Below are 25,031 nucleotides of genomic sequence, written 5' to 3'. Positions count from 1 at the left end.
GACAGACAGACAGACAGACAGGTGAGTGGACACACCTGAGGAGGGACAACATGAAGAAATGAGACAGATCAGCAGGACAGATGGTGATTTAACATGTGGAGTTCTTTTCTGTCCCTTCGTCTCTGGTTCTCTGGTTCTTTCTGGGACTAAAATGTTTGATTTCACAGCAGCTTCTCTAAAATATCCAGATGTTTTTACAGTGAAACTGTAAAAAATAAAGTTAAATCAACTTTCAGGAGAACAAATCTACTGCTGTCTGTTCTGTTCTATCTGTTCTATCTGTTCTGTTCTGTTCTGTCTGTTCTATCTGTTCTGTTCTCAGAGAACAAAACGTCTCACAGTAAAAACTATAGAAGCCGTGCTGTGATTGGAGGAAGCTGTGAGACACAACGATGATGATGATGATGATGATGATGATGATGACGATGACGATGACGATGATGACGATGACGATGACGATGACGATGATGATGATGATGATGATGACGATGACGATGATGATGATGATGATGACGATGATGATGATGATGATGATGATTGGTCAACTTTGAGTTTTTTATTGTCATGTTTTATTTGATACTTTGATCAAATGTGTTTGATTGATCACAGCGGATCATGATCAGATTATTATTGATAAGTGAGGCTCGTCATCAGAAACACTGACAGACTGTAAACTTTATTTAAATCAGAGTTTAACTGTCAAACAGAACGTTTGGAAGAACCCTGAGAACCTGCAGCACTCAAATGGTCTGATCTGAAAACAGTTTTTAACGACTTCCTGTTCCACCTTTAACCCTCTGGAGTCACGTGACGTGTTTCCACCGAGCTCATCGCCCAGTTTGACTCCAGTTTACAACCAGTTTAAAGTCCAGTTCAGACCAATCAGCTGCTCCGGTTCAGACCAATCAGCTGCTCCGGTTCAGACCAATCAGCTGCTCCGGTTCAGACCAATCAGCTGCTCCGGTTCAGACCAATCAATACTCAGTCAATCAATACAGAAAAGAGGGAAGAAAAACACGACATTTAATTAGAAGACAGTTAATTAAATTAAATCATGAATTCCAATAATTTCTATTCACTGAATTAATATAATAAATATTGAGTCTGATTGTCTTTTAAATGTTTTAAGTCAAATACAGATAATTAGTTAGTATTGATATAATTTAAATTAAGCATAAACATACACTTTAAACAGAAAAATGTACAGAACTGCCTCATAACTATATTTACTGTATTTTACAATCAGTGACTGTGAGTTTAACAGCAGCTGGAACATCGGAGAACATTGGAGAACATCTGTGTGGGCGGGTCATGACCTTTTGATTTTGATATAAGACCTGAAACTGAGTTTTATAAAAATCAATCAATCAATCAAACAAAACAAAAAAAAAAAAAAAAAAAGAGAAAACACCTGTGAAGTTCTTTATCTACTTCATCAAATCAAATAATGAGTTACTGAAATATTCACACTTTTTATTCATTTTTAACTTAAAACACAAATAAAAGGAAATTAATTTACTGGAAGAAATCTACCTTTTAAAATGAAAGATTGTTTACAGGGTTCCTCTAAACTCTCATTTCTCCTCCACCAATCTGATCAATCATTGTTGCTTCCTGCAGGTTCCACCAATCACAACAGCACAAACATCATACATCAACATTCCCTGTTTATTTTTGTATTTATATTTTTTCATTTGGTCACAGGTATTGAGCTCCAGAAACATTTTGTTTCTTTGTGTAATAATCAGCAGGGGACCTTCTTCATCTACAAATAAAACATTTCCTGTTCCAGTTTTTGTGATCCTGAGTTACTGAGAACAATCTGAACAGAGTTTTAGAGATTTTATTTTCCCTGGAACAAATTGGATTAGATTTTTAATAAATTCTACAAAAGATTTTCAACATTTTTTGTGATCTTCTCTTGGTCCTGAGACTTAATTGCAGAAAACACCTAAAAACATTGTGACTTGTGAAATCAGTCAATTTTAGGCCACAACAATCCACCAAATCCTGTGAAATCCTGGAGGAGCTGATTAATGAGAGTTCAGCTCGTTTTTCTTCTCCTGCGACGTCTGTTTTAACTGATGCTGCTGTGACCTCGTTTGATGAAAGTTGAACCGTTGTATAGTGACGCTGTTGTTCTGTTGTCAGGGCGTCATCATGTCGGGTTGTCTGCTGACTGAAGACCAGCTCCTCTGCCCCATCTGTCTGGACGTCTTCACTCTTCCTGTCACGTTACCGTGTGGACACACCTTCTGTAAGTTCTGCATCACTAACCACTGGGACGTGAACGTCCTGTGTCACTGTCCTGTGTGTCAGGAGCGTTTTAATTTGAGACCTGAGCTGCGGATCAATTACATCATCTCTCAGATGACGGATCGTTCAAAACAGTCAGGTGCAAAACAAGCCAGCAGCAACTCGGAGCAACAAGTCGTCAAACCAGGAGACGTCTGCTGTGATGAATGTGTTGAAACTAAAGTGAAGGCGTTGAAGTCCTGCCTGGTGTGTCTGACCTCCTATTGTGAGACTCACCTGAAGCCTCACCTGACCACGTTGGGCCTGAGGCGACACCAGCTGGTCGACCCCGTTGAGAACCTGGAGGCCCGGATGTGTCTGAAGCACGACAAACCGCTGGAGCTGTTCTGCAGGACGGACCGCACCAGCATCTGCATGCTCTGCACTCTGTTAGACCACAAGTCTCACGTCTGTGTTCCTCTGAAAGAAGAACATGGACGAAGGAAGGCCATGCTGGCGAGAACAGAAGGTAAAATGTACCAGATGATCCAGGAGAGGCGACTGAAGGTTCAGGAGATAACGCTCTCTGCAAAATTAAATAAAGAAGCTGCAGACAGAGGCATGGCGGCCGGCGTGCAGGTCTTCACTGATCTGATGCACTTCCTTGACAGAGGTCTGTCTGAACTCATCGAGACGATCGAAGAGAAGCTGAAAACATCCGACCAGCAGGCCGAAGGCTTCGTCACAGAGCTGCAGCAGGAGATCTGTGAGCTGATGAAGAGGAGCACTGAGCTGGAGCAGCTCTCACGCACAGACGACCACTTCCATCTTCTCCAGAGTTTCTCCTCGCTGAACGTCGCTCCGTCCATGAAGGAGTGGCCCAAGGTCAGCGTCCGTCAGCCGTTCTATGAGGAGGTGGTGAGGAGGTCTGTGGTGGGAGCTGTGGATCAGCTGCAGAACACATTCAGGACAGAGAAGAAGAAGCTGTTGGAGGCTGAGCTAAAGAGAGTTCAGCAGTATGAGGTGGAGGTGACTCTGGATCCTCAAACAGCGAGTCCCTGGCTCTTCCTGTCTGACGACGGCAAACGAGTCAGTCTGGGGGACATGAAGAAGACGCTCCCAAACAGCCCAGAGAGATTTTATCCAGGAGGTGGAGTCTTAGCAGAGCAGAGTTTCTCCTCTGGCAGATTTTACTACGAGGTGCAGGTGAAGGAGAAGATGAAGTGGGCAGTGGGCGTGGTCAAAGAGTCGATCAACAGGAAGGGAAAAGTGACGAAGAGCCAGGACAGCGGACTCTGGATGCTGAGTCTGAGGAAGGACAGCGAGTACCGAGCCTGTGGAGACCACGAGGTTCATCTGAGTCTGACGTGGCATCCTCAGAAGGTCGGCGTGTTCGTGGACTACGAAGACGGTCTGGTCTCCTTTTATGATGTTGATGCTGCAGATCTGATCTTCTCCTTCACCGGCTGCCTCTTCACTGAGAGCCTCTACCCGTTCTTCAGCCCCGGCCCCTCCGCCCCGCTCATCATTTCTCCTGTCAGTCACACCGATTAGATTTTTATTATTTATCCTGTTTTCTTCTGGGTGGTAAATATGTGATAATTAGCAAGAAACATTTGCATTTAATTTCAAAGAACTTCATATATGTGAAAAAGAATTATCACACATTTATCTTGAAATCTGGGGGTAAATTCAGAAAAATTTCAAATATGTTGCTTTGTAATTTACCACCAACTTCATGAAAATGTTGCTCACTAATTATCATATAATTAACCAGGAAATTTGTGGGTAATTTGTAAGAAATTTCAAATATATTACTTGGGAATTACAACCTTTTTACCATGAAATTGTGGGACCTGAACAATGAAGTGCAGCTTCTACTGTTGCCATGGTGATGGACATCTAAATTATTATTTGAATTCTTGTTTTTGTTTTTTGAAGAGAGGATGGAGAGTTTGTGTCGACTGCTCGGACTGAAAAAGATGGAGAAACTGAACTCTTCTTTGATGTTCGATTAGTCTGAAAACCTGCAGAAATAAAAAGAAACAAAACAAGCGTGTGCATGTGACACAGAGAACAGTAGGAACAGCTCAGATAAGAACAGAGAACAGTAGGAACATCTCAGATAAGAACAGAGAACAGTAGGAACAGCTCAGATAAGAACAGAGAACAGTAGGAACATCTCAGATAAGAACAGAGAACAGTAGGAACATCTCAGATAAGAACAGAGAACAGTAGGAACAGCTCAGATAAGAACAGAGAACAGTAGGAACATCTCAGATAAGAACAGAGAACAGTAGGAACAGCTCAGATAATCGCAGAGAACAGTAGGAACAGCTCAGATAAGAACAGAGAACAGTAGGAACAGCTCAGATAAGAACAGAGAACAGTAGGAACAGCTCAGATACGGGCTGTTCATCCCTGAAATAAGCAACTTAACACAGAGTTCAGAGTTTATGTTGAAACAGCAGCAGCTTCTTGTTTCTAACCGACGATCATTGATTCTGTTGGCTAAAATGACAACTGTCAACTAATGACAAATGACAAGTGTAGCTGACTGCAGTAAGCTAATGCTAACGCTAACTCGACTTGAGTCAGCTGAGAGTCTCCAGCTGGTGTTTTAATGTTTCCATCTGACACGTTTTAAAACAAGAACCCTGTGAAAGTGTTTATGTAAAGTTAGCTAACAGCTGCGTACATGATGTAACATTAATGCTAACAGACTGAGGCTAAAGCTAGCTTACATCTCAGCTAACGTTGGTCAGATGGTGAAATACAGCAGGTATATCTACATGATAGATGACAGAAATACACTCATTAACGTGGGAAAAGGAAGAGCAGGGACTCGATTAGTGCAGCGGACCTTGAGACGTTGACATACAATCTAACGTTACTGCAGGAAGTAAGCTAGCATTAGTTAGCTGTACATGCTAACATTTGCAGCAGAAAAAGGCAAAGTTTAATCTGTTCAACATGGAGAAAAATGCAAAGCCTGACAAGCCCACGGCACTCTAGTTATGGTTGCTAAGCTATGATTGGATAGTTTCTATTTGAAGGCGGGGCTTAAGTACAAAATGGCCAAATAACAGCAGTGAACTTTACATTAACTAATTAATTAACTTTTTAATGTGACAGGAAATACTCGTTATAGATGTGAGGAATTAACAGAAACAGTCTCGTTTGTTTTTGTTTGTCCTCTGAATAATCAGTGTCCTCGCTGTGATCAAACACCACGATTATTCACTGAAATTAATGTTCAATTCAAACTGATTTAATAATTAACTTTTCTTCTTTGGATAAACTTTTAAAAACCTAAAGGATTCTGTATTTTAAAAACTGTTCACCTGATTTATTATCATTTAGGTCAATTAAATATCTGCAAATCAAAATATTTCACTTAAATCAGTTTGCTAAACAATTTTGAAACGAGGTGATTTCAGGTAAAAGGTTTCAGCTCTTCAAACTTTAACTGTTGCCACAACAGAACTTGACATGTATCAATCGATTTGATTGGTCTGAGGTTGCTCAGGTGGGTGGAGTCGCTACAGAAAACTGCATGGTGAGGGAGACCAAATACTTATCAATAATAAGTTGATAAATCAATAAGAAACAAATGAATGTCTATTGATTTATAATCCAGGTCTTGGCAACAGATGAAATGCTGATATTTTAATGGTTCCTCTTATTTATATTATCAATATATTATCATTGTTTTACTGTTATTTGACTGTAAGTGAATACAATGTAATTTTGTTTTATTATGCAGATGTGTTTTGAAATTAAAGTTAATTAGTTTTTTTGTTTGTTTGTTTGTTTTTTTGTAATCAGAACCCTGTCCCACACTCAGACATCTGATAAATGTTTTTAACGAGCTGTGGAACCTCAACGATTTTACCACAGCAATTCAACACAGAAAGAGTAAAAATGTCTTTATTAATCATTAGAACATATTTTAATGGTCCACAGGTAACTAATATATCAATTTATCAGATGATCACCAAATCTGAGTCACCAATAAATGGTGATATGCATAGTCCTCTCACTCTTTACTGCAGTACAAGTACAGATACTCAAGTAAAAGTAGAAGTACTGACTCAGTTTGTTTACTGCAGTAAAAGTGAAGAAGTTTCTGAAATGTCCTCAAAGTATAAAATTAAAAGGTTGGAGAAAATGGAAACACTTTAATTCAATTAATGAACATTTCAACCTTTGATTAAAGCTAGAAAATAAAAAATATAAGATATTATGCAGATGGTGTTGTGGCAGACTAATTATACATGGCCACTGGAGGGCAGTACAGTCACACAATAAAAATACACTTTACAGTGATTTTTAATATCTCAGGTGTGTCACAAAGATGAGACTCGTTTTACAGTTTAACAACAGAAAAACTAGAAGATTTTCTTTCTTTCTTTAAAAGTTGTATAACATCAATAATGTGTAGCCCCTTTTACTCTGAACTCCTTTAAAATAAAGCAGAAACCTAAGAGTACAAACAGGAGGGAAACTAAACTTCAGATTCAGTTAGAAGTTACAAAAGTCCTGAGAAATGAACATACACTTAAAAACCTGTTTCTCTCCTGCACATGCAAGTTCAACACTCCAGTGCACATCAGGAAAAGTAAAACTGAAAGGTAAACTTGGCTACTGACAACCAGAAAAAGTGCAACTGTTTATTTTAGAGGGTTTTGCCATAAACCTACCTTACTGATAAATTGAAGGTGAAGAAGGCTTAGTAGTGAAACTCAATTTATAGCAACACAGTCATCAGAGGATGAGGGGGAGGAGGGACAGAACAGCTAATGTAGCTCTGAAAAATGTTAAAAATAAACCAGTGGGAATCTGCAACAATGAGAATAAGGTTTTACATCATTGATCATGCCATAATGCTTTCTCTCCAGTGTGAACACAGTTGTGCTTACATAATACACTTGAAGTTGTGAATGTTTTCCCACACTGCTCACAGTTATATGGTTTCGCTCCAGACTGAATACACAGGTGCCTTTTCAGTTGACTCGATTTTCCCACACTGGTCACAGCTATATGGTTCTATCCACAGTGAACACGGCTGTGACTGTTCAGGTCACTTGAAGTTGTGAATGTTTTCCCACACTGTTCACACCAGTATGGTCTCTCCCCAGTGTGAAGACGGTGATGCGATTTCAGGTCATGTGATGTAGTGAAAGTTTTCCCACACTGGTCACAGCTGTATGGTTTCTCTCCAGTGTGAAATCGCTGGTGTAATCGTAGTTTATTTGATTCAGCGAAAGCTTTTCCACACTGGTCACAGCTGTATGGTTTCTCTCCAGTGTGAATTCGTTTATGGATTTTTAAATGACTTGGCCTGGTGAAAGCTTTCCCACACTGATCACAGCTGTATGGTTTTTCTCCACTGTGAATACGCTGGTGCAGCGTGAGGTAACCTGATGTGTTGAAAGCTTTCCCACACTGGTCACAGCTGAATGGTTTCTCTCCAGTGTGAATACGTCGGTGCCTCATTAGGTAAGTTGATGCAAGGAAAGCTTTCCCACAGTAGTCACAGCTGTGCAGTTTCTCTCCAGTGTGAACTCTCTGATGTAGCTTTAAATTGCTCACTGTTGTGAAGGATTTGTCACAGTCTGGACAGTGATGATGTTTGAGTCCGCCTCTTTTGAGTTTCTACAACAACAGAAAGAAACACACAGAGAAACAGAGTCAGTAAGTGTCCTTCCTGTGGTTCAGACCTCTACAGAAATTTGATTGATCATCACAAATAACCCATTGACATTTCATAATCATAATTTGAAATGTCAAACATAAAGATAAGAGTTGAAGATTAATTAGAATCTAGGAGAACAGGAATGTGATAATGAGTGGATGCTGACGTGTCCAGAAAATGATTTATGTAAACGCCTGGTATAATTTGGGAGACACACAACTGCCAGTAAATGTATCCATTGGGTTGTTTCGGTCAGTAATATTTTTGAAAAAACTAACTAGACTAACTAGAGCAAACCTAAGGGTGGTAGACATTCTTGACTATGACTCATGAAAAGAGCATAAAGGATGTGAAGAAAGTCGTACACCGGTATGTTTGAGTGTGGATCAAAATGTTCAAGAGAGGAGGAGACTTCAGAGTCTCCATGTAGTATAAAGAGAAGTGTGTTAGGTGTCTTTCTTCAGTCTGATCCAAGGATCAGCTCAGGCTTGTTGGTTTTGCTGCACCAGAAAGACTAATAAACTCTATACAGCAGAAGTTGTTCTTCCTCCAGTTAACGAGGTGTTGTGGTCGTCTGAGACTTTCTGTCACAACAGTCACATAATTAGATCATTTAAATGGTATCACTTTCCCACTATTAACTGGATGATCCAACACAAAAGGAAGCCTTCTGATTGGCCCACCCATAGTTACGCACCTGCTGTATGCCAGGACCGCCCCCTTGAACATTTTTTGGGGCAAGTTTGCAGGGGATTAGAGGACTGATGGAACTATAGTTGCACAATTAATTACAACTGCAATAAAATCACAATATGGCCGAGTGCAATATATATATTTGTTTGGTTCAGACCTCAATAAATATCACATCATCACGATTATGTTTTTTCAATTAACATGAAAATTGTGATGCCAAACTGATCCTTTCCACTGATCACGATCTCTAAATATCTGCAATATGACTCAGTGGGACAGGCTGTTAGTAGGATCCTTGTCTTTACATCACAAGAATACACAGGACAATGACTTGGTGCACATGAGAGTATTTATTGATCCAGAGGACAAATGAGATAACTAATAATCAGTCAAGTACATTCAAAGTGGAACAAACAAACAATCCTGATTTGAGGATGATAAACTGTAATGTAAGGGGTCACGGTGAGAGGGAGGATATGATTCCCTCCCAGATGGTGAACAAATAACTAATATAAACTAACTAACTAATTTTAACTAAAATAAAAATGAGTATTATTTACATATCAACGCAGTCATGAGCAGGAAGCCAGAACCACAGCGGTGGATGTTGCAGTCTGTTCAAGACGGATCCCAGACTTTCAGCTGTGGGCGTACAGACGTACAGACTGATAGTGAACTAACTCACGGTTCTTCTTAACTTTCATTAGATAACTCTAGAGAGAACTGGCCACGCGACACAAACTTTCAAAAAGTTGTCAAAACGAAGCTGCAGCAATAAGAAGAGTTGCTCAGACACACGTTGGCTCTCCTGGTCCAGTTTGAATTAACTTGGTTTATAAAATGAGGAAATAAACATCGTGCATTAGATAAAACTTAAGTTATTCTGGAGCACAAGGAAAAGAAAGAACAAAGGCACAAATGACAAATTAATTAAAAGAAATTAATAAAAAGAAAAGAGTGATGAAAAACATGAAGTAAAAAACAGAAAAAAGGTTTTAACAAAACACACAAAACTTGCAGAATAAGACGCAGAAAACTCAAAAGAATGAAATAATAAAAGAACTTTGTCTCTATGCCAAGTTATTAGACATAATTTTGAACACTTAATGTTAGGGGGAAAATCCATGCAGTCAATTAAAAATATTAATTTTGACATTTGTGGCGCCCCCTAGAGGTGAAACGCAATGTGCTTCGATACTTAGTGAACACCCCTGAACATGTGTCTTATTTTTTGGGTTGATATCTCATTGCATTTACAAATAATTGCAAATTTTAGAGAAAGAACTATGATAAAAAAAATTATTAGCTCATAAAATCAAAATTTATTGATGAATGGAAATTCCTTTGATAACTTTGGATCAGCAAAGTCAGGAGATGATCCTGACCTATTTTAAAGATGGTTAGTCCACAACTTTGGGAGGAGTTTGTGAAAATAGGTTTCAGTTAAAACGTTTAAAAAGTGATAAAAGTTGATATGAACTGAGAAAAGATGCAGATGAATTGAGATTAAAATGCCAAATTAAATTTAAGTCAAGGCCAAACTCTTTTCAAGATAAAAACTGCAAAACTGCAAAAGAGAGCGTCACTCTCAGTGAACCCTCCCCTGAATAAATAAAGGTAAAAAAAAAAGCAGTAAAAAAAAGCAAAAGATAAACTCATCTACTGGAAACAAGAAAAAGGTTCAGTCATTTGTTTTAGTCGCCTTTGCCATAAACATCTATGTCTTCTTAAGATTAGTAATGATTTCTTCCAACTCATACACAAGTACTTCTCATTTGGTGAGTATTTAGCATTAATTCAAACTCTAATAACTGAAAGATTGCAATATAAGTTGAATATAAGTTTCAAAGGGGGTCAGACTAAACTGTGTTTTGTTTTAACTTAACAAGCACCTTTAATTTCTGATGACATATTGTGATAAATTTTTGTGATAACTTGTTACAATACAGATTTCTTTTTTAAGATAATGCTTTGCAGATTAATGGAAGGTGAAGATCTACTTCATGAATGTAATATATTGTTGTGGACACGACAACATACAAGTTGCTTTGTTGTTCAAATTAAAGCAACACAGAATGAAGGGGAGGAAGGACAAAACAGTTAATTTAGTTCTGAAAAATGTTACAAATAATGCAGTGTGAATCTACAAAAACGAGAAAAAAAGTTTTCTATCATGGTCACACCACTTTGCTTTCTCTCAAGTGTGAACACGGCTGTGACTGTTCAGGTCACCTGAAGTTCTGAATGTTTTCCCACACTGTTCACACCAGTATGGTCTCTCCCCAGTGTGAAAACGTCGGTGCACATTTAGTCCATTTGAAGAGCTATATGTTTTCCCACACTGCTCACAGCTGTATGGTTTCTCTCCTGTATGAAATCGCTGGTGTAAACGTAGTTTATTTGACTCGGTGAAAGCTTTCCCACACTCATCACAGCTATATGGTTTCTCTCCAGTGTGAACTCGTTTATGGATTTTTAAATGACTTGGCCTGGTGAAAGCTTTCCCACACTGATCACAGCTGTATGGTTTTTCTCCACTGTGAATACGCTGGTGCAACGTGAGGTAACCTGATGTGTTGAAAGCTTTCCCACACTGGTCACAGCTGTATGGTTTCTCTCCAGTGTGAATACGTCGGTGCCTCATTAGATAAGTTGATGCAAGGAAAGCTTTCCCACAGTAGTCACAGCTGTGCAGTTTCTCTCCAGTGTGAACTCTCTGATGTAGCTTTAAATTGCTCACTGTTGTGAAGGATTTGTCACAGTCTGGACAGTGATGATGTTTGAGTCCGCCTCTTTTGAGTTTCTACAACAACAGAAAGAGACACACCAAGAAACAGAGTCAGTAAGTGTCCCTCCTGTGGTTCAGACCTCTATAGAAATTTAATTGATCATCACAAATAACCCATTGACATTTCATAATCATAATTTGAAATAACACCATAATCACAGACTTTGAAAAGTGAAAAACGGTCGACTATAATGATGTAAAAAGTCAAAATTAAGAGTCCTAAGAGGTCATAAAGGAAATTCATAACTACACAAAGTTGTACTTATGTGATAAAAAGTCAAAATGTGAGATTTTAAAAAAATTCCGAAAATGATAGAAAAGTCATAACTGTAAATTAAATTGCCAAAATTATGAGATAAGTCATAACTATGTTTTACATAGTTAAAATTATGAAAGAAAAGTCATAATTATGTAGATAATTTAACTGTGATAATGAGAATGAATGAAGCAAATAGTCAAAATTATGATAAAAAGTACATTTTGAGTTAAACTATGAGGCAAGAAATAAATTATGAGAAAATCAAAATTAGGAATTAATAGTTGAAGATAAAATGCAGAAATATAAGATTAAAGTTCAGTTATGAGAAAGAGTAATAAGTTTGAATAATAAAGTCATAATGAGAATTTTTAAAAATCCTCAAAGTACACAGTCAAGACAACAGATAAAAATCTGATTATGAGGAAAAACTCACGATTATGAAATAAAATCAAGAGATAACGAGTTTATGACGTAAGAATAGCCTCTTTGATGTGGTGGAGGGTTCAGTTCCTCATAGTGTCTCCTGAAGAACTGGCCCGACACCCACATGATTCACCTAAATAAGATGCCAGGAGACTCGACTGGAAGCGGGACACTGAGACCCCTTCTGGAGCCAGATGCAGTGGAGGAACTTGCAGACGAGCATCTGGTGGCCGAGTCGCGGTGCTCGGACAGATGGAACCTGAAATAATAATGTGGAGCCGCTGCTCTGTGGGCCCACAGGGACGGACTGGGTAAACTTCAACATGTGGTCTGGTGGAGGTCTTCAACTCCTGGAGGAATTTCTGTGCATCCTGGGGGAGACTGGGGACACGGAATCAGAGCGGGACATTTTCAAAACTTCCAGTGCAGAGGTGGCTGGTTGGAGTTGTGGTCAGCGGCTGTTGTCATGGCAAACTGAGAGCCTGCTGGTGGGGGGAGTCATGGATGACCATATGGTCTACATGAGTTTTGTGGACCAGAAGCGGGCCTACACCTCCCAGGGGATCCTGTAGGGGGAGCTGTGCAAGTATCAGGGCATTGGGGCTGTTGCTACGAGCCGGTCCTTGTATAATTAAATTGAGTGCTGTGCCCGAGTCCTCGACACAAAGTCAAACATGTTCTCAGTGTAGAACCTCCTGTCTGTGATCCTGTCTGTGATCTTCCCCCCTGGTGAGGAGAGTGGTTCTGATGTGGTACTGCTTCATCGGACCATGACCTTCACCGGTGTGAAGTGCCTGAGTCAGCAGCTGCAGTCTGATGGTTCTCTGACAGAAAATGGTGGATTTCTCCCTCCAGACAGGAAGTGAGCTGCTGCTCGAAGCGAAGGATTTCAAGCATCTCAGAGTCTCGTTCATGAGTGACGGAGAAATGCGGCGTGAGATCAACAGGTGGCGTGATGCAGCGTCAGCAGTGATGTGGACGCACTGGACTGGACCGTCACGGTGAAGATGGAGCTCAGTGAGTCTTTCAGTTTACAAAGAATGAAACTGCTGATACAAGCAGTCAGTTAACTTTTTTAACTTCACCAGCCAAATGACTCGTAGATGAAAACATTTCTTTTAATCAACCAAAATACAAATATAAATGAACAGCCTTAAAGACTTACAGCAGCAGTCACAAGTTTGGACACACCTTCTCATTCAATGGTATTTCTTTATTTTTATTATTTTCTATATTGTAGATTCATACTGAAAACATCAAAACTATGAAGGAACACATATGGAATTATGTAGTAAACCAAGAAGTGTTAAACAAACCAGAATATGTTTTATACTTTAGATTCTTTGAAGTAACCTCCTTTTGCTTTGATGACAGTTTTGACAGTCTTGGTATTCTGTCCATCAGTTTCAGGAGCTCGTCACCTGGAGTGATTTTCAGTTCACAGCTTTTCCTTGTCGAGAGTTCATTTGTGGAATTTCTTGTCTTCTTAATGTGTTTGACACCATCAGTTGTGTTGTGCAGAAGAGGGTCGGTACACAGTTAACAACCTTCAGTGACGACTGTTATAATCCATATTAATGAAAGAACCACTCAACTAAGTAAAGAGACAGTCCATTACTGTTTTTTGTGATTATCATTTTTATTATATTTTAACTGTAACACTTCAATATTCACCACCAACTGCTAATCCTGCTTTGGTTGCTGATATTTAACATGATGCTCTCTGATATATAATGAACCTGCCTCTAGTATCCACAGACACACCAGCTGTGCCATTAATGAGACAAAAATACATAAAAATAAAGATAATAATCACAATAATCATAAAAAAAGGTCAAATACCCAAATCTACTTATTCACTTACACATATACTTGTACACACACAGAGATGTACAGATATAGCTGGAACCTGTAAGAAAATGAAAAGCACAGATACACAAACCTTCACCTGAAAACTCAGAACTTACGTCTCTTCAATATAAACCCTGTGATGGAAAATCTGAAAATGAAGACAGACACAAAGACCAAGATTGTCTTTGTGGTGTTTTAATAGAGCTTCACACAGTTTCAGTACACCGTCACACAGAAAGTCTAAAAGGAAGTGATAACGAGTCAAGACTGTAAATCTGTCTTACAGGGTTAAGAGACGGAGGAGGTCGGGTCAGGATGTGATCGTGTTATCAGACAGGAGAACAGCTGTGTGTTCAAGGACGAGTAACCAGTTAGTGCCTGACAGAACATAAGAACAGTGACCAGTTCAGTTTTTACTCCACTTTCCTTCAACATCGTAGGAAATGTTTTGTCATAACGGGTCATAACAGTTTGCACAGGCCACTGAAATATACCTGGATTGAAGGCAGTGAGCCGTGAAGTTCAGCGCCTCAGATTCAGACCAGTTCACCTGTAGACGGAGAATTTTGAGAATCAGTTTATGATTCCAAGAAAACCTGGATCTACTGGCATCGGATACCAGTAAAATGTCATCTGCATAAAGTATCAATTTATGCACCGCCCCACCTGCAATGACACCTGGGAAATCAGTCGTATGGCCGCCGCAAGAGGTTCTATGACTCGAGAGAAAAGCAAAGGAGAAACGGAGGAGCCTCGTCTTGTTCCTGTCCCCAAATTAAAATAATCAGAGTTAAGTCCATCAGTCTGAACGGCTGCTTCTATTATACATGGATCCATTTTATAAAGACACCAAATCCAAACTCTTCCAAAACTTTAAATAAATACTTCCATTCAACCATGTCAAACACCTTTTCGGCGTCGGCAGAGATCGCAGCAACTGGGGACTGAAGGTCAATCACAGACCACATGACATCAATAAGTCTGATATTATCTGAGGAGCTACGACCGCGACACTCGGTCAGTGTGGATCAAAGAAGCAATTACACTTCAGGCCTGAACCATTTTAGGAAAAGATCTAATTGTGATTTTTCTGGCAGATATTGCAATTTCAATTCGATTCACGATTTTCTTCAAATCAAGCTTCAGTGCAACATTAAAAATGTACAGGAACATTTACATCATTATTAATTATTCAAACTAGGTATTTGTAAAGACTTCAAAGAAAAACAACGTTAAGAGAAAAACTACTGACTGAACTGAAGATAATTCACAGACATCATCACATTAAATCTGTATAAATAAATAAATGAATAAACACACACAGGTCTGATCCACTCATTAAGTTTTGATGACGTTTGCTTCTTTGTCGGTTCTGATGCACGTCTGGTTCTCTTCTTTCAGACCCGGGTTGTTCTCTCCGCTGTGCTCGGTGGGAAAGTTTGCTGTCTGCAGGAAGCCACTTTTCAACTCGCTTCAAAGTTGTCATTTACGAAATGCAAAGTCAAGCTAAGATACGGTTCCGTCGTTCTGCTGGACCACATATCAGTAGTCGTGGCGTAAAACTCCTGCGTACAGCTGTGGGATGACGACCTGGTTGAAGTAGGTGGGAGGGAATCGCGTATCTTCTGTTTGCTACAGTGGGCCCTTTTTTTTTTTTTTTTTTTTTTTTGTGAAATGTTGCAACTTTAGCGCGGCAGGTTTTGCACAGTTCCTGTTTCTGGTGCACGTCTGCAGCCTCAAACCCAAAATACTCCCAAATGGCCGACGTGCTGTTTTTCTTTTGACCATTAAACTCCTCTTCTGGTTCCACTGAAGCCATTTCAAAACACGTTAATGTTACAAAGCACGGGGTGCAGGTTAATTCTGATTGGTTATCGTGACCTGTTCACGAGTAGCATGCCGCTTCTGATTGGTGAGCTTGGCAGGATGGTAGGGAGACGGTATGTATGTGTAAAGTAGTTGACACAACAGATCCTGGGTCAGTCAGGAGCACTCCAACAAACCGCAGCCTTGGCGATCACATGATCACGTTGTCTGAAATCGCACTTTCGATCAGAAAACGATAAATTGTTCACACTGTAATCGGTTTGCTAGAATTTTCAAGATTATTTTAACATCTATCTGCATTAGTGAAATACAACAATAATTCTTGCACTTCTTTACCTTTCGTATGAACTAGACTAATCGGTGTTTGTCTTAGAGTTGGTGGCGGTACCCCCCCTCTTCTAGTAAAGGCTGGACTAACTCTGTCACAAAGCTCTTAAAAAATTCCCTCATGCAGCCATCTGACCCAGGTGCTTCTCTTGATGGTAAAGCCTGAATTACCCCTTTAATCTAAGCAAACGGTAACATCTGAGTCTAGAAAATTCCTCTGTTCATCTTATGAATTTCTTCTTCATTAGATGTAGATGTTGAACTATAGAGATTACTATAAAATTCTTTAAAAGTCTTATTAATATCCAGCGTTGCAACGTTAGCTGCAGCCCGACACACAGTGTGGCTAACGTTAGCAGTGCTAACAGCAGCAGCAGCTCAGCTTGCAGGTTTATGTCTGTGTAGCAGAGTGCAGCTAAATATGAGAAAATAGGGAAATATATACATACAGACTTTGTGTGTAAAATTCTGTGTAATATGCCTTTAATAAACGAGTTGATACTTGTTGTGTGTTTTACTGTGAGTTTTTCCCATAAACTGACTCTAATAACTGAATAACAGATTGATCAGAAAATATTCTCTGATATAAAACTGATATTATACATGTTTGGGGTCTCAGTCTGTGATTGGTCAACTGAGGTCACATGATAAACTTACGTCATAAACGCTTTACAATAAGACCAGCTTTATTTACAAATTATTTTTAATTAGATTGTTATGCTTTTATTTTAGCAGCATTGCTGCCTGATTAAAATTAATTCTTCAGATTTTAATATTTTATGTTTGCTGCGCAGCCTCAGTTTGAGCCTCTGCTGACAAATCAGAAGCTGATTTCGTCTCTTGTTCGTCCGCAGACAGAAGCAGGTTTCGGTACTCACCCCGGTTTTCGTCCCGGTTCTGGTCCCCGTGCTGCAGCCTGGCTCCGGGTCCTGCTCGCTTCCATCAGAACTTTTCTGTTCAGAGTTTTCTCGCGTTGCCGCTGCCTCCGCCATTTTGTCTCTGCGCTGTCCGTGGATACCGCCGTTAATGTGTGGCGGGTACACTGTTAACAGTTAACGTTGTGTGTGAGTCAACAGACAAACATATGTCGTTAAACAGCTCGTAATATATCAGAATATATTTTGTCCTGTTACTATAAAACAGTTTAGTTCAGGCATGTGAGCGGACACCTGTGCAGCGGGGTCCTGAACTCCGCAACATAAACAGGAAGAGAAGGTAACCGCTGCTACTGTCTCTGAAAATGTGTCCAAAGGTTCAGTTTAAAGGCTGAAGTCATGATGTTTAATCGCAGTTTGATGCTTTTGAATGAATTCTTGTACTTGTTAGATGAAAGTGTTGACATGAGATTTTATTGAAGTATCAGACAGAGACAGAGTCTCTTCAAAAGACTAAAACCACGAATCTCACAAACAGTCAAACCGACATGTTTAACACGTGCAGAGACGTTATAAACTGATATTTGACCAACACACCTGACAGCAGGTGATAATAGATCACTGAATGAAGGATGAGAAGCTTCATGTGTAAATTATAAAATGATCATGTCGACATAATTATGAAGTTTCATTTATTTTTCAAAATCAAAATGTCTTCAGACTAATGAAATATTCAGTCATTAGTGAAAAACTGACGTCACGTGACTTTAAATCAGGTTTGTACTCAGAAACTGGTTGAATCTGTAAGAAAGTTTGAAAATAGAAGAATTTGACCAGTTCTCCTAAATCAGTCGTCCACACCACCGAAGAAGAAATGTGTTCCTTTTAAAAACAGTTTGAAACTTTTACAGTGTAAATGTACAGAAGTTTAGTTTCATGAAATCAGACGTTTATTTTAATAAACTGATTTAAAAAGCTGCTCTGATGTGATTCGTTCACAGACTGAAGGTCAATCTGAGTTTTTCATGTTTGGATGAATTTTTTTATGATCTGTGAAAAAACTTTTTCCATCATGAAACGTGTTTTTATTAGTTTAAAATCTGTTTCTGTGAAACAAATAAACCGTCCAGATTAAAGCATCAACAGATGATGTCATCATCAGAAATGAAATGAATTCATGAACAGAAATATGATTGTTTTACTGAATGACATGATGATAAAAACAATAATTGAAGTTTTTCAAAGTGGACTAGAATGTAAAGACGAGGCTGCAACACAACTCAGACTTTTTTCCATTTCATGAAATATGAGCAGGTTTCTGCTGTAATATACAGATGTGACAGCTGCACATCTGTAATATACAGATGTGACAGCTGCACATCTGCTCAGCAGAATGAATTCAGTGGTTCTGATTGACTGCATGTTTCAATAACCAAAGAATTAATGAATAAATCCTGTGAGAATGATGACAGAATCATTTCACATGTTCAGGTGTTTGTTTGACTGATTATATTCTGTCAGTCTGAACTCATTCATCTTCCTGACTTTAAAAACATAATGAAACATTTTAATAAACCTGTCAGGACTTTATATGAAGCTGCAGCCGATAAATAAATATTCAGAATTTATTCTAAAGAAACTTCAACAACAAACAGAGACGATTCGTCTAAACTTCTGGTTCTTATTTCACTCGTCTGAGCTGTTTGAGCTTTTTATTTTTATTCTCTGGTCAGTTTAGAGATTTTGACTTTAGAAAACATCCAAACTGAACATTTACAAGTTTGTTTCCTGCAGATTTCTGCTTCATTCACCAAAACTTACTGTTTAAAATAACTGCAGTCGAGTCGACAGGAACTTTCTTCCTTCCTGTGTGGAGTCACAGGTTCGCCATAAAAAAGAATAAATCTGTAAATTAATTCAACACTAAATATGAAAATATAAAGAGGAATAAATAAATACATATATGGAAATATTAATACAGATAGAAGAAAAATGAACATGGAAATATAAAGACTAATACCAAAATATAAAATTAAGATTATTTCTTTTATTTATTTTGCTGTACACAGAAAAAAATGAAAAGTTTACTTATTAACCCTTTCACTTATTTTACTTTAGTTTATTATTCACATTTTATTTATTTTACTTCTTTATCCACACACATTTTTTAACAGAGTTTTTTTCTCCTGTGACTCCATACACCTCTGATCTGACCTTTTCACAATAAGAGCCTCTGGTTGTTTCTGATTCATGTTAAAAATGGACTCTTCTTCTTCTGTGGTGTCAGGTTCTTATGTCATGTTCTCCTGCTGAGAGGAACATGAGGGAACGTGTGTGGTTTGTACATGTGATTCAAACAGAACTCTGCATGGTTACTGGACTGCAGAATAAGAACAGGGAGACGAAGACAGATTGAAACCTTTATTAACACAACAAGATGGACATGTTGACACACCACTCTGTGTGTGTGTGTGTGTGTTCAGTGTGTGTTCAGTGTGTGTTCAGTGTGTGGAGAACTTGGGCAGCTGGTTTCCCAGTATGACCCGTCTCTCCACTCCCTCCTCTGAGATGCTCGCCAGTCTGACCACACCACCGCTGGAGCCGTCTCTCTCCATCGCCAGAGACAGAGCTGAGGACAGACAGACAGGTGAGACAGACAGACAGGTGAGTATTGAACCAGAGTCAAACAGCCTCAGTAGAGACACAGACTGTAAAAGTGTGTGTAGTTTTAACAGGAGGAGTCAGAGTGGACCACAGCTCCCAGCATGCCTTGCAGCAGTGTACCTGCAGCAGTGAGCTCCAGACACTGGTCTTTGCTCAGTCCTGGTTTGTAGTTGGAGTCCATGAAACCGTAGATGTAGGTGCTGCCGCTGCCGCCAACCGCCACCGGCTGCCTCACCAACATCCCACCAATCGGAACGCAGTACACCTGACACACACACACACGTGTATATATTAGTACACATGTACAGGTAGTAGTAGTACACATGTACAGGTACTGTAGTACCTGTCCTCCCTTCCTTCGGTCCCATCCTGCCACCAGGATCCCGGCTGTCAGCTCCTCTCTGTAACGGTAGCAGCTCGCTTTGAACAGATTGGCCGCCGTCTCCACCAATGGGGGCTCGTCCAGCTCGATGCTGGGGGCGGGACCAGACACCCACACACAGGTAAAGATGAACAACACCTGACTGGATGCTGAGGCTGTCAGTCAAACAGTTTGTGAGCGTGTGTTACCTGTGAAAGCTCAGCTGGTAGCTGACCACATCAGCGATGGCCTGAGTGTCAGCAGCGGATCCAGACCTACGAAACAGAACAGTCAGAACAGACCTCCAAGGGTTCTGCGCTTCCAAGAACCCTAGGTTCCCAAATAAAAAACAAAGTTCTCACTTAAGTGTTGAAACATTTCTTTAAAATGTTCTGTGTTTCATTTCCTGGGTTCTTTAACAGTTCTTAGATTATAGAGTCCAAAATTTATTTAGGGACTCTTAAAAAAAACAACGTGTTTCTAGACCATTAAAAAGTTCATCATAAAAAGGTTCTACGCTTCCCAAAATGTTTCAGCACATTTGAAGATAGGGTTCTGGGTTTCCTGAAAGAGATTTTAAAAGGATCACATGGTTCCTAAACATATGTCTGGGTTCCCCAAACTTTTTTTTTTTCACACAGTTGGTGCAGAAAATGTTTTGGGCTTCTTCAAAAAGTGTTTCTTACAAGTTCCTGGGTTCCTAAGGAGCTCCTGGAGAGATCCCCAAAGCTTCTGGGCGTCCAAGTTCCCTTGGTTCTCAAAAAGCTTCTATAGAGGTTCTAGGTTTCCTTATAAGGTTCCTGTGTTCCTTTAAAAGGATTCTGACCTTTTAACAACAAACCAACACTCTAAAACCTTTTAAAACAATTCTATGAAGGGTTCCTAAAAAGATCTTTAAAAGATCCTGGGCTTCCGAAAAATACATCTGGGTTCCTATTAGAAGGTTCTGGTTTCCCCGAACAGTTCCTGACCTCCAGTCAAAAAGGTTCCAGCTTCCTCAGACTTCTGGAGTCTGTAAAGGTTTTTATAAACAACGGTTCCTGAGTTCTCCTCTTCTTGTTCTAAGGTTCTGTGGCAGAGAACTCATCACAGAGTGAATCTGTCGGCAGGAGGTGAACTGACCTGCAGCAGAAGATTCTGTTGTGGATCGGAGTCAGTTTGTCTGTTACTCTGTTGGCGATGTAAGCTCTGACACACACACACACACACACACACACACACACACACAATTCAATTAGAATAATTCAGGATCAGTGTTTAGAACAGTGTGATCATCTACACACACTCTGGTTGTTCTTACCCAGTGGTGGTGCGAGAGTCGGCGCCGATCACCACTCCTCCGTCATACTCCACCGCCATGATGGTGGTCTGACAGACAGACAGACAGACAGAGACAGACAGACAGACAGACAGAGAGACAGACAGAGACAGACAGGTTAGTGGGTGACATAACGACATGTGAGATGACGTAACCTTGTCATCAGATATTTATTGTACATTTTAAAGTTAGTATTGAAAACTTTTGGCCACTAGAGGTCGCACTCCCCGACCCCTTTCCACTGTAGTGGTTACCCCGGCAACAAACATCATCAAACATCTTACACAGAAATAAACAAAACATTCATTTTGGATGATTTTAAACAATTAATACAATTTGAAATGATAGGATGATTATGTTTGTAGAATGATTTGTTTATATAAAAACATTATCAATAAAAAAAATCCTTTAATATTTCTTTCATATCTCTGGCTGCATCAGTCAGTTGCTATATTTACATGAATACTAATGTTTCACTATTAGTGAAAATATGACATCATGCTGGATTTGATACAGGTCCTGTAAGCAGCTTATTCCTGTCAGGCTGTAAACTAAACGTACACAAACATATATATTACATGACTTGACTAAGTTTATAGTTAACTACAATCATGAAGAAACAGAAAAGTTTAAAGTTTCAGTGCACTGATATAACTTTATAGATTTATTGATACAGTTTATATCCCAGTGTTTTAAATCCCTTCATATCAGACAAAGATCCATTAATCTGCCACCATTTTCAACATTATTAAAATAACTGAATTCATTGGAGACCTACAAACTCTAAATGGTAAATTTCACATACATCAAAGTAAAATAATAAAGGTCACCTCCAAGTTTTTATTGAATTTCTATACTATATTTAATATGTCAATTATTCAATTAATAATATTGTACCATCAACTCTTTAAACAAAAATAACATTTTCATTATAACTTTACAATGCTTAAGTTTACTTATTTAATTTTCTATTTTCTTTTGATACAGACTTTATTGTTTATTTATTTATTTTGTCATTAAACTAAATAAATGTAGTTGTTGTTTCCTCTCGTCTCCAGCCGTTAACCTTGTTGTTAACCTGGTGACTCTATTCTCGGACACAGTATATAAACAGTTTTAGCTTGAACGTTGATGTTTTATACAGTTAGCTAATGTTAGCCGCCATTAGCTGCAGCAGAACTGCTGTCTCATTCAGACGCTTTTATAGTTTAAACGGGACTCCTGGGGAACAGAACCGGGTCCGGTCTGGTCCGGTCCGGACCCACAACTCCGGTACTCACCCCGGTGCTGACTTCCTGACTGTTCCAGTCCGGGACCAGGTCGATTTTAGAAGAACTCCTATGTCCGAAGTTCGGCATCATTGTTGCTGGAGCCGCCATCTTGTCTCTGTATGTATGAGCTGGACGCAGCGCGCATGCGCTGTTCATAAAGACCGCCATTATTTTCAGGCGAGTAAATTATGCTGTTAACGTTGTGCGAGAGTTACCAAAAATCATGGAAAACACGTTTTATTTAACAGCACGTTATATTTCAGAATATGTTTGGTTTCAATATTATAAATTCGATGAAAACAGTTTAGTTCAGGCATGTAAGCGGACACCCGTACAGCGAGGTCCTAAATTTCGCAGCACAAATAGGAAGTGAAGGTAAATGCTGCTTCTGTCTTTTAAAATGTCTCCTAAAACTCATTTTACAGGCTGAATTAATTATGTTTGAACATAATTTGAACATTTGAAGCATTTTAATAAGTTGTTCTATGTATTAGAGAAACGTGTTGTGTTGAAATTATATTTGACTGGAGTATACTGACCGTTTCCAGCCGTCTGAACCGAGCAAAAACCAGATTATGTTTAAGAAACTCTCATTTTAACATTTAACAGACAAAAACAGCAGTTAAAAAATACTGTCACTAATATACTGACACGTTTAACATTCAGGAGAAACTCCTCTTCAATTCGGCTGATACCAGACACAACCAGTGATTATTGATCGTTATTAATTAAGCGTTTACAGTTTGTGAAAGATATTTATTGATGTTGTGTCCTTACAATGATGAAATGACAACAACTGTCTCCACTTCGTGTGTGTGTGTGTGTGTGTGTGTGTGTGTCTCAGATGACGGTCCATAACTTGTACATATTTGACCGTAATGGCAGCTGTCTGTATTATAACGAGTGGAACCGTAAGAAGCAGGCGGGGATCTCCAAGGAGGAGGTGAGAGGACAGAAGCTTTGAGTCCAAACAGGACAAACTCCAACGTCCATCAGGTGTGTGGACACCTGATAGACGTCATCACGTGTCTCTGTGTCTCTGCAGGAGTTTAAGTTGATGTACGGGATGCTGTTCTCCATCCGCTCATTCGTCAGCAAGATGTCTCCTCTGGACATGTATCCTTCACACCAGCTGTCTGTCTGTCTGTCTGTCTGTCTGTCTCCCTGTCTCCCTGTCTGTGGTCCTTAGCAGCCTGTCTGTCCTCAGGAAGGACGGCTTCCTGTCCTTTCAGACCAGCAAGTATCGTCTTCATTACTATGAGACTCCCAGTGGACTGAAGTTTGTCCTGAACACAGACCTGTCTGTCTGCAACGCCAGAGAGACACTGCAGCACATATACAGCAACGTAAGACACACACACACACACACACACACACACACACACACACACACACACCCCACTAATAATCCTGTGTAATATTACTGTCAAATATTCACACAGAGTAACTTCTGTTTTATTTTTGCTCATATTAACAGCTTGTCTTTGTGTATATTTATTTATTTATTTATTTATTTTTTATTTATTTATTTTAAATTTTGCACGGAGTCAGAAGGGCCAAAATTAGAATAAGAAAATAAATGTGGAGATATAAACAGAAATAACACAAACAAGAATTATAAGCATTTTAATTTATTTTATTCACTTATTTCTTTATATTGTATCATATTCTGTATATATTTACATATTTTGTATTTGTTGTCATAAATCAATGTTCTTATATCTGTGGCTTTTACAAATATTTAACCAATGAAAAGTGAAATAGAGTCACTGATGTCACAATGAGCTGGTCACTTATTTTAAAAACACAGTTTTATTTTTTGAAAATGGACACAAGGTTTACACTCAAAAGTGACAATTAACTTATTTATATATTTTTAAATATATGGATGTATTTTTTACATATAAATTGCTCAGTTTTTTTTCTGTATATTTTATTTAGAGTAAATATATAACAATATAATGTCATTTAATTATTTTTATCTCTTATTTTTTCTTTATTCTCTTCTTCTGTTGTTTTTGCTTTTCCTCAAAGCGTCCAGCTGCCAATCAGCTGGCTGTGGGCGGGACTTCCTGCACACATGAATCCTCAGATTTTTAAAGTTGACAATAAGTCGACTGGATCTAAACGTTTGTCTCACACGGGACTCAAACCTCATCTGATCTCATCCGTCCTCATTTATTCTGTTACAGATTTATTCTTTCTTGGTTCTGCTGAGACTTTATGATGTTTGTTTGTTTATTTATTTATTTTTTTATTTATTTTTTAATTAATGTGTCACAATCTGTTTCATCAGAACTGGGATTATACACTGATACTGAGACATAATTTAACTGTCTCTCTCTCTCTCTCTCTCTCTGTCTCTCTCTCTCTGTCTCTCTCTCTCTCTCTCTGTGTCTCTCTCTCTCTCTCTCTCTCTCTCTCTCTCTCTCTCTCTCTCT

The 25,031-nt window shown here is 39.0% G+C and overlaps 4 protein-coding genes and 1 pseudogene across 5 annotated transcripts; 2 read left to right on the top strand and 3 right to left on the bottom strand.

Annotated features, from left to right (window-relative positions):
* Positions 1 to 923: 923 nt before the first annotated feature.
* LOC146305080 (E3 ubiquitin-protein ligase TRIM21-like) lies at positions 924 to 6,046 on the top strand. The gene has a single exon (XM_084712039.1). It carries the CDS (start codon positions 2,161 to 2,163, stop codon positions 3,787 to 3,789), a length of 1,629 nt encoding a protein of 542 aa, XP_084568165.1. The 5' UTR covers positions 924 to 2,160; the 3' UTR covers positions 3,790 to 6,046.
* A 1,134-nt stretch (positions 6,047 to 7,180) lies between these two features.
* LOC146305079 (uncharacterized) lies at positions 7,181 to 8,247 on the bottom strand (annotated as a pseudogene).
* Positions 8,248 to 8,957: 710 nt separating this feature from the next.
* Positions 8,958 to 18,893, bottom strand: LOC146305078 (uncharacterized). Of its 2 annotated transcripts, XM_084712124.1 has the most exons (3): positions 16,980 to 18,893; positions 14,442 to 14,497; positions 11,291 to 11,429 (listed from the first exon to the last, which is right to left on the bottom strand). In XM_084712124.1, exons 1-3 carry the CDS (start codon positions 17,091 to 17,093, stop codon positions 11,363 to 11,365), a joined length of 237 nt encoding a protein of 78 aa, XP_084568250.1. In that variant the 5' UTR covers positions 17,094 to 18,893; the 3' UTR covers positions 11,291 to 11,362. The 2 variants fall into 2 exon arrangements, with proteins under 2 accessions (XP_084568249.1, XP_084568250.1); XM_084712123.1 differs by lacking the exon at positions 14,442 to 14,497 and having other exon boundaries at positions 8,958 to 11,429.
* A 490-nt stretch (positions 18,894 to 19,383) lies between these two features.
* psmb6 (proteasome 20S subunit beta 6) lies at positions 19,384 to 22,756 on the bottom strand. Its single transcript, XM_084712119.1, has 7 exons — positions 22,600 to 22,756; positions 21,302 to 21,369; positions 21,124 to 21,189; positions 20,211 to 20,276; positions 19,984 to 20,113; positions 19,761 to 19,905; positions 19,384 to 19,605 (listed from the first exon to the last, which is right to left on the bottom strand). Exons 1-7 carry the CDS (start codon positions 22,744 to 22,746, stop codon positions 19,478 to 19,480), a joined length of 750 nt encoding a protein of 249 aa, XP_084568245.1. The 5' UTR covers positions 22,747 to 22,756; the 3' UTR covers positions 19,384 to 19,477.
* A 16-nt stretch (positions 22,757 to 22,772) lies between these two features.
* Positions 22,773 to 23,936, top strand: trappc1 (trafficking protein particle complex subunit 1; the record flags this gene model as incomplete). The annotated part of the gene is given in 4 exon segments (XM_084712175.1): positions 22,773 to 22,965; positions 23,435 to 23,533; positions 23,636 to 23,706; positions 23,798 to 23,936. Coding segments are annotated over 3 exon segments (309 nt in total), but the record flags the coding sequence as incomplete, so codon positions are not given.
* Between the last annotated feature and the right edge of the window lie 1,095 nt (positions 23,937 to 25,031).

Source organism: Lutjanus erythropterus, chromosome 23 (genome assembly GCF_056507025.1).
Source record: "Lutjanus erythropterus isolate fLutEry1 chromosome 23, fLutEry1.hap2, whole genome shotgun sequence".
Lineage (NCBI taxonomy): Eukaryota > Metazoa > Chordata > Actinopteri > Lutjaniformes > Lutjanidae > Lutjanus > Lutjanus erythropterus.
This window is presented reverse-complemented; position numbering and strand designations above follow the sequence as displayed.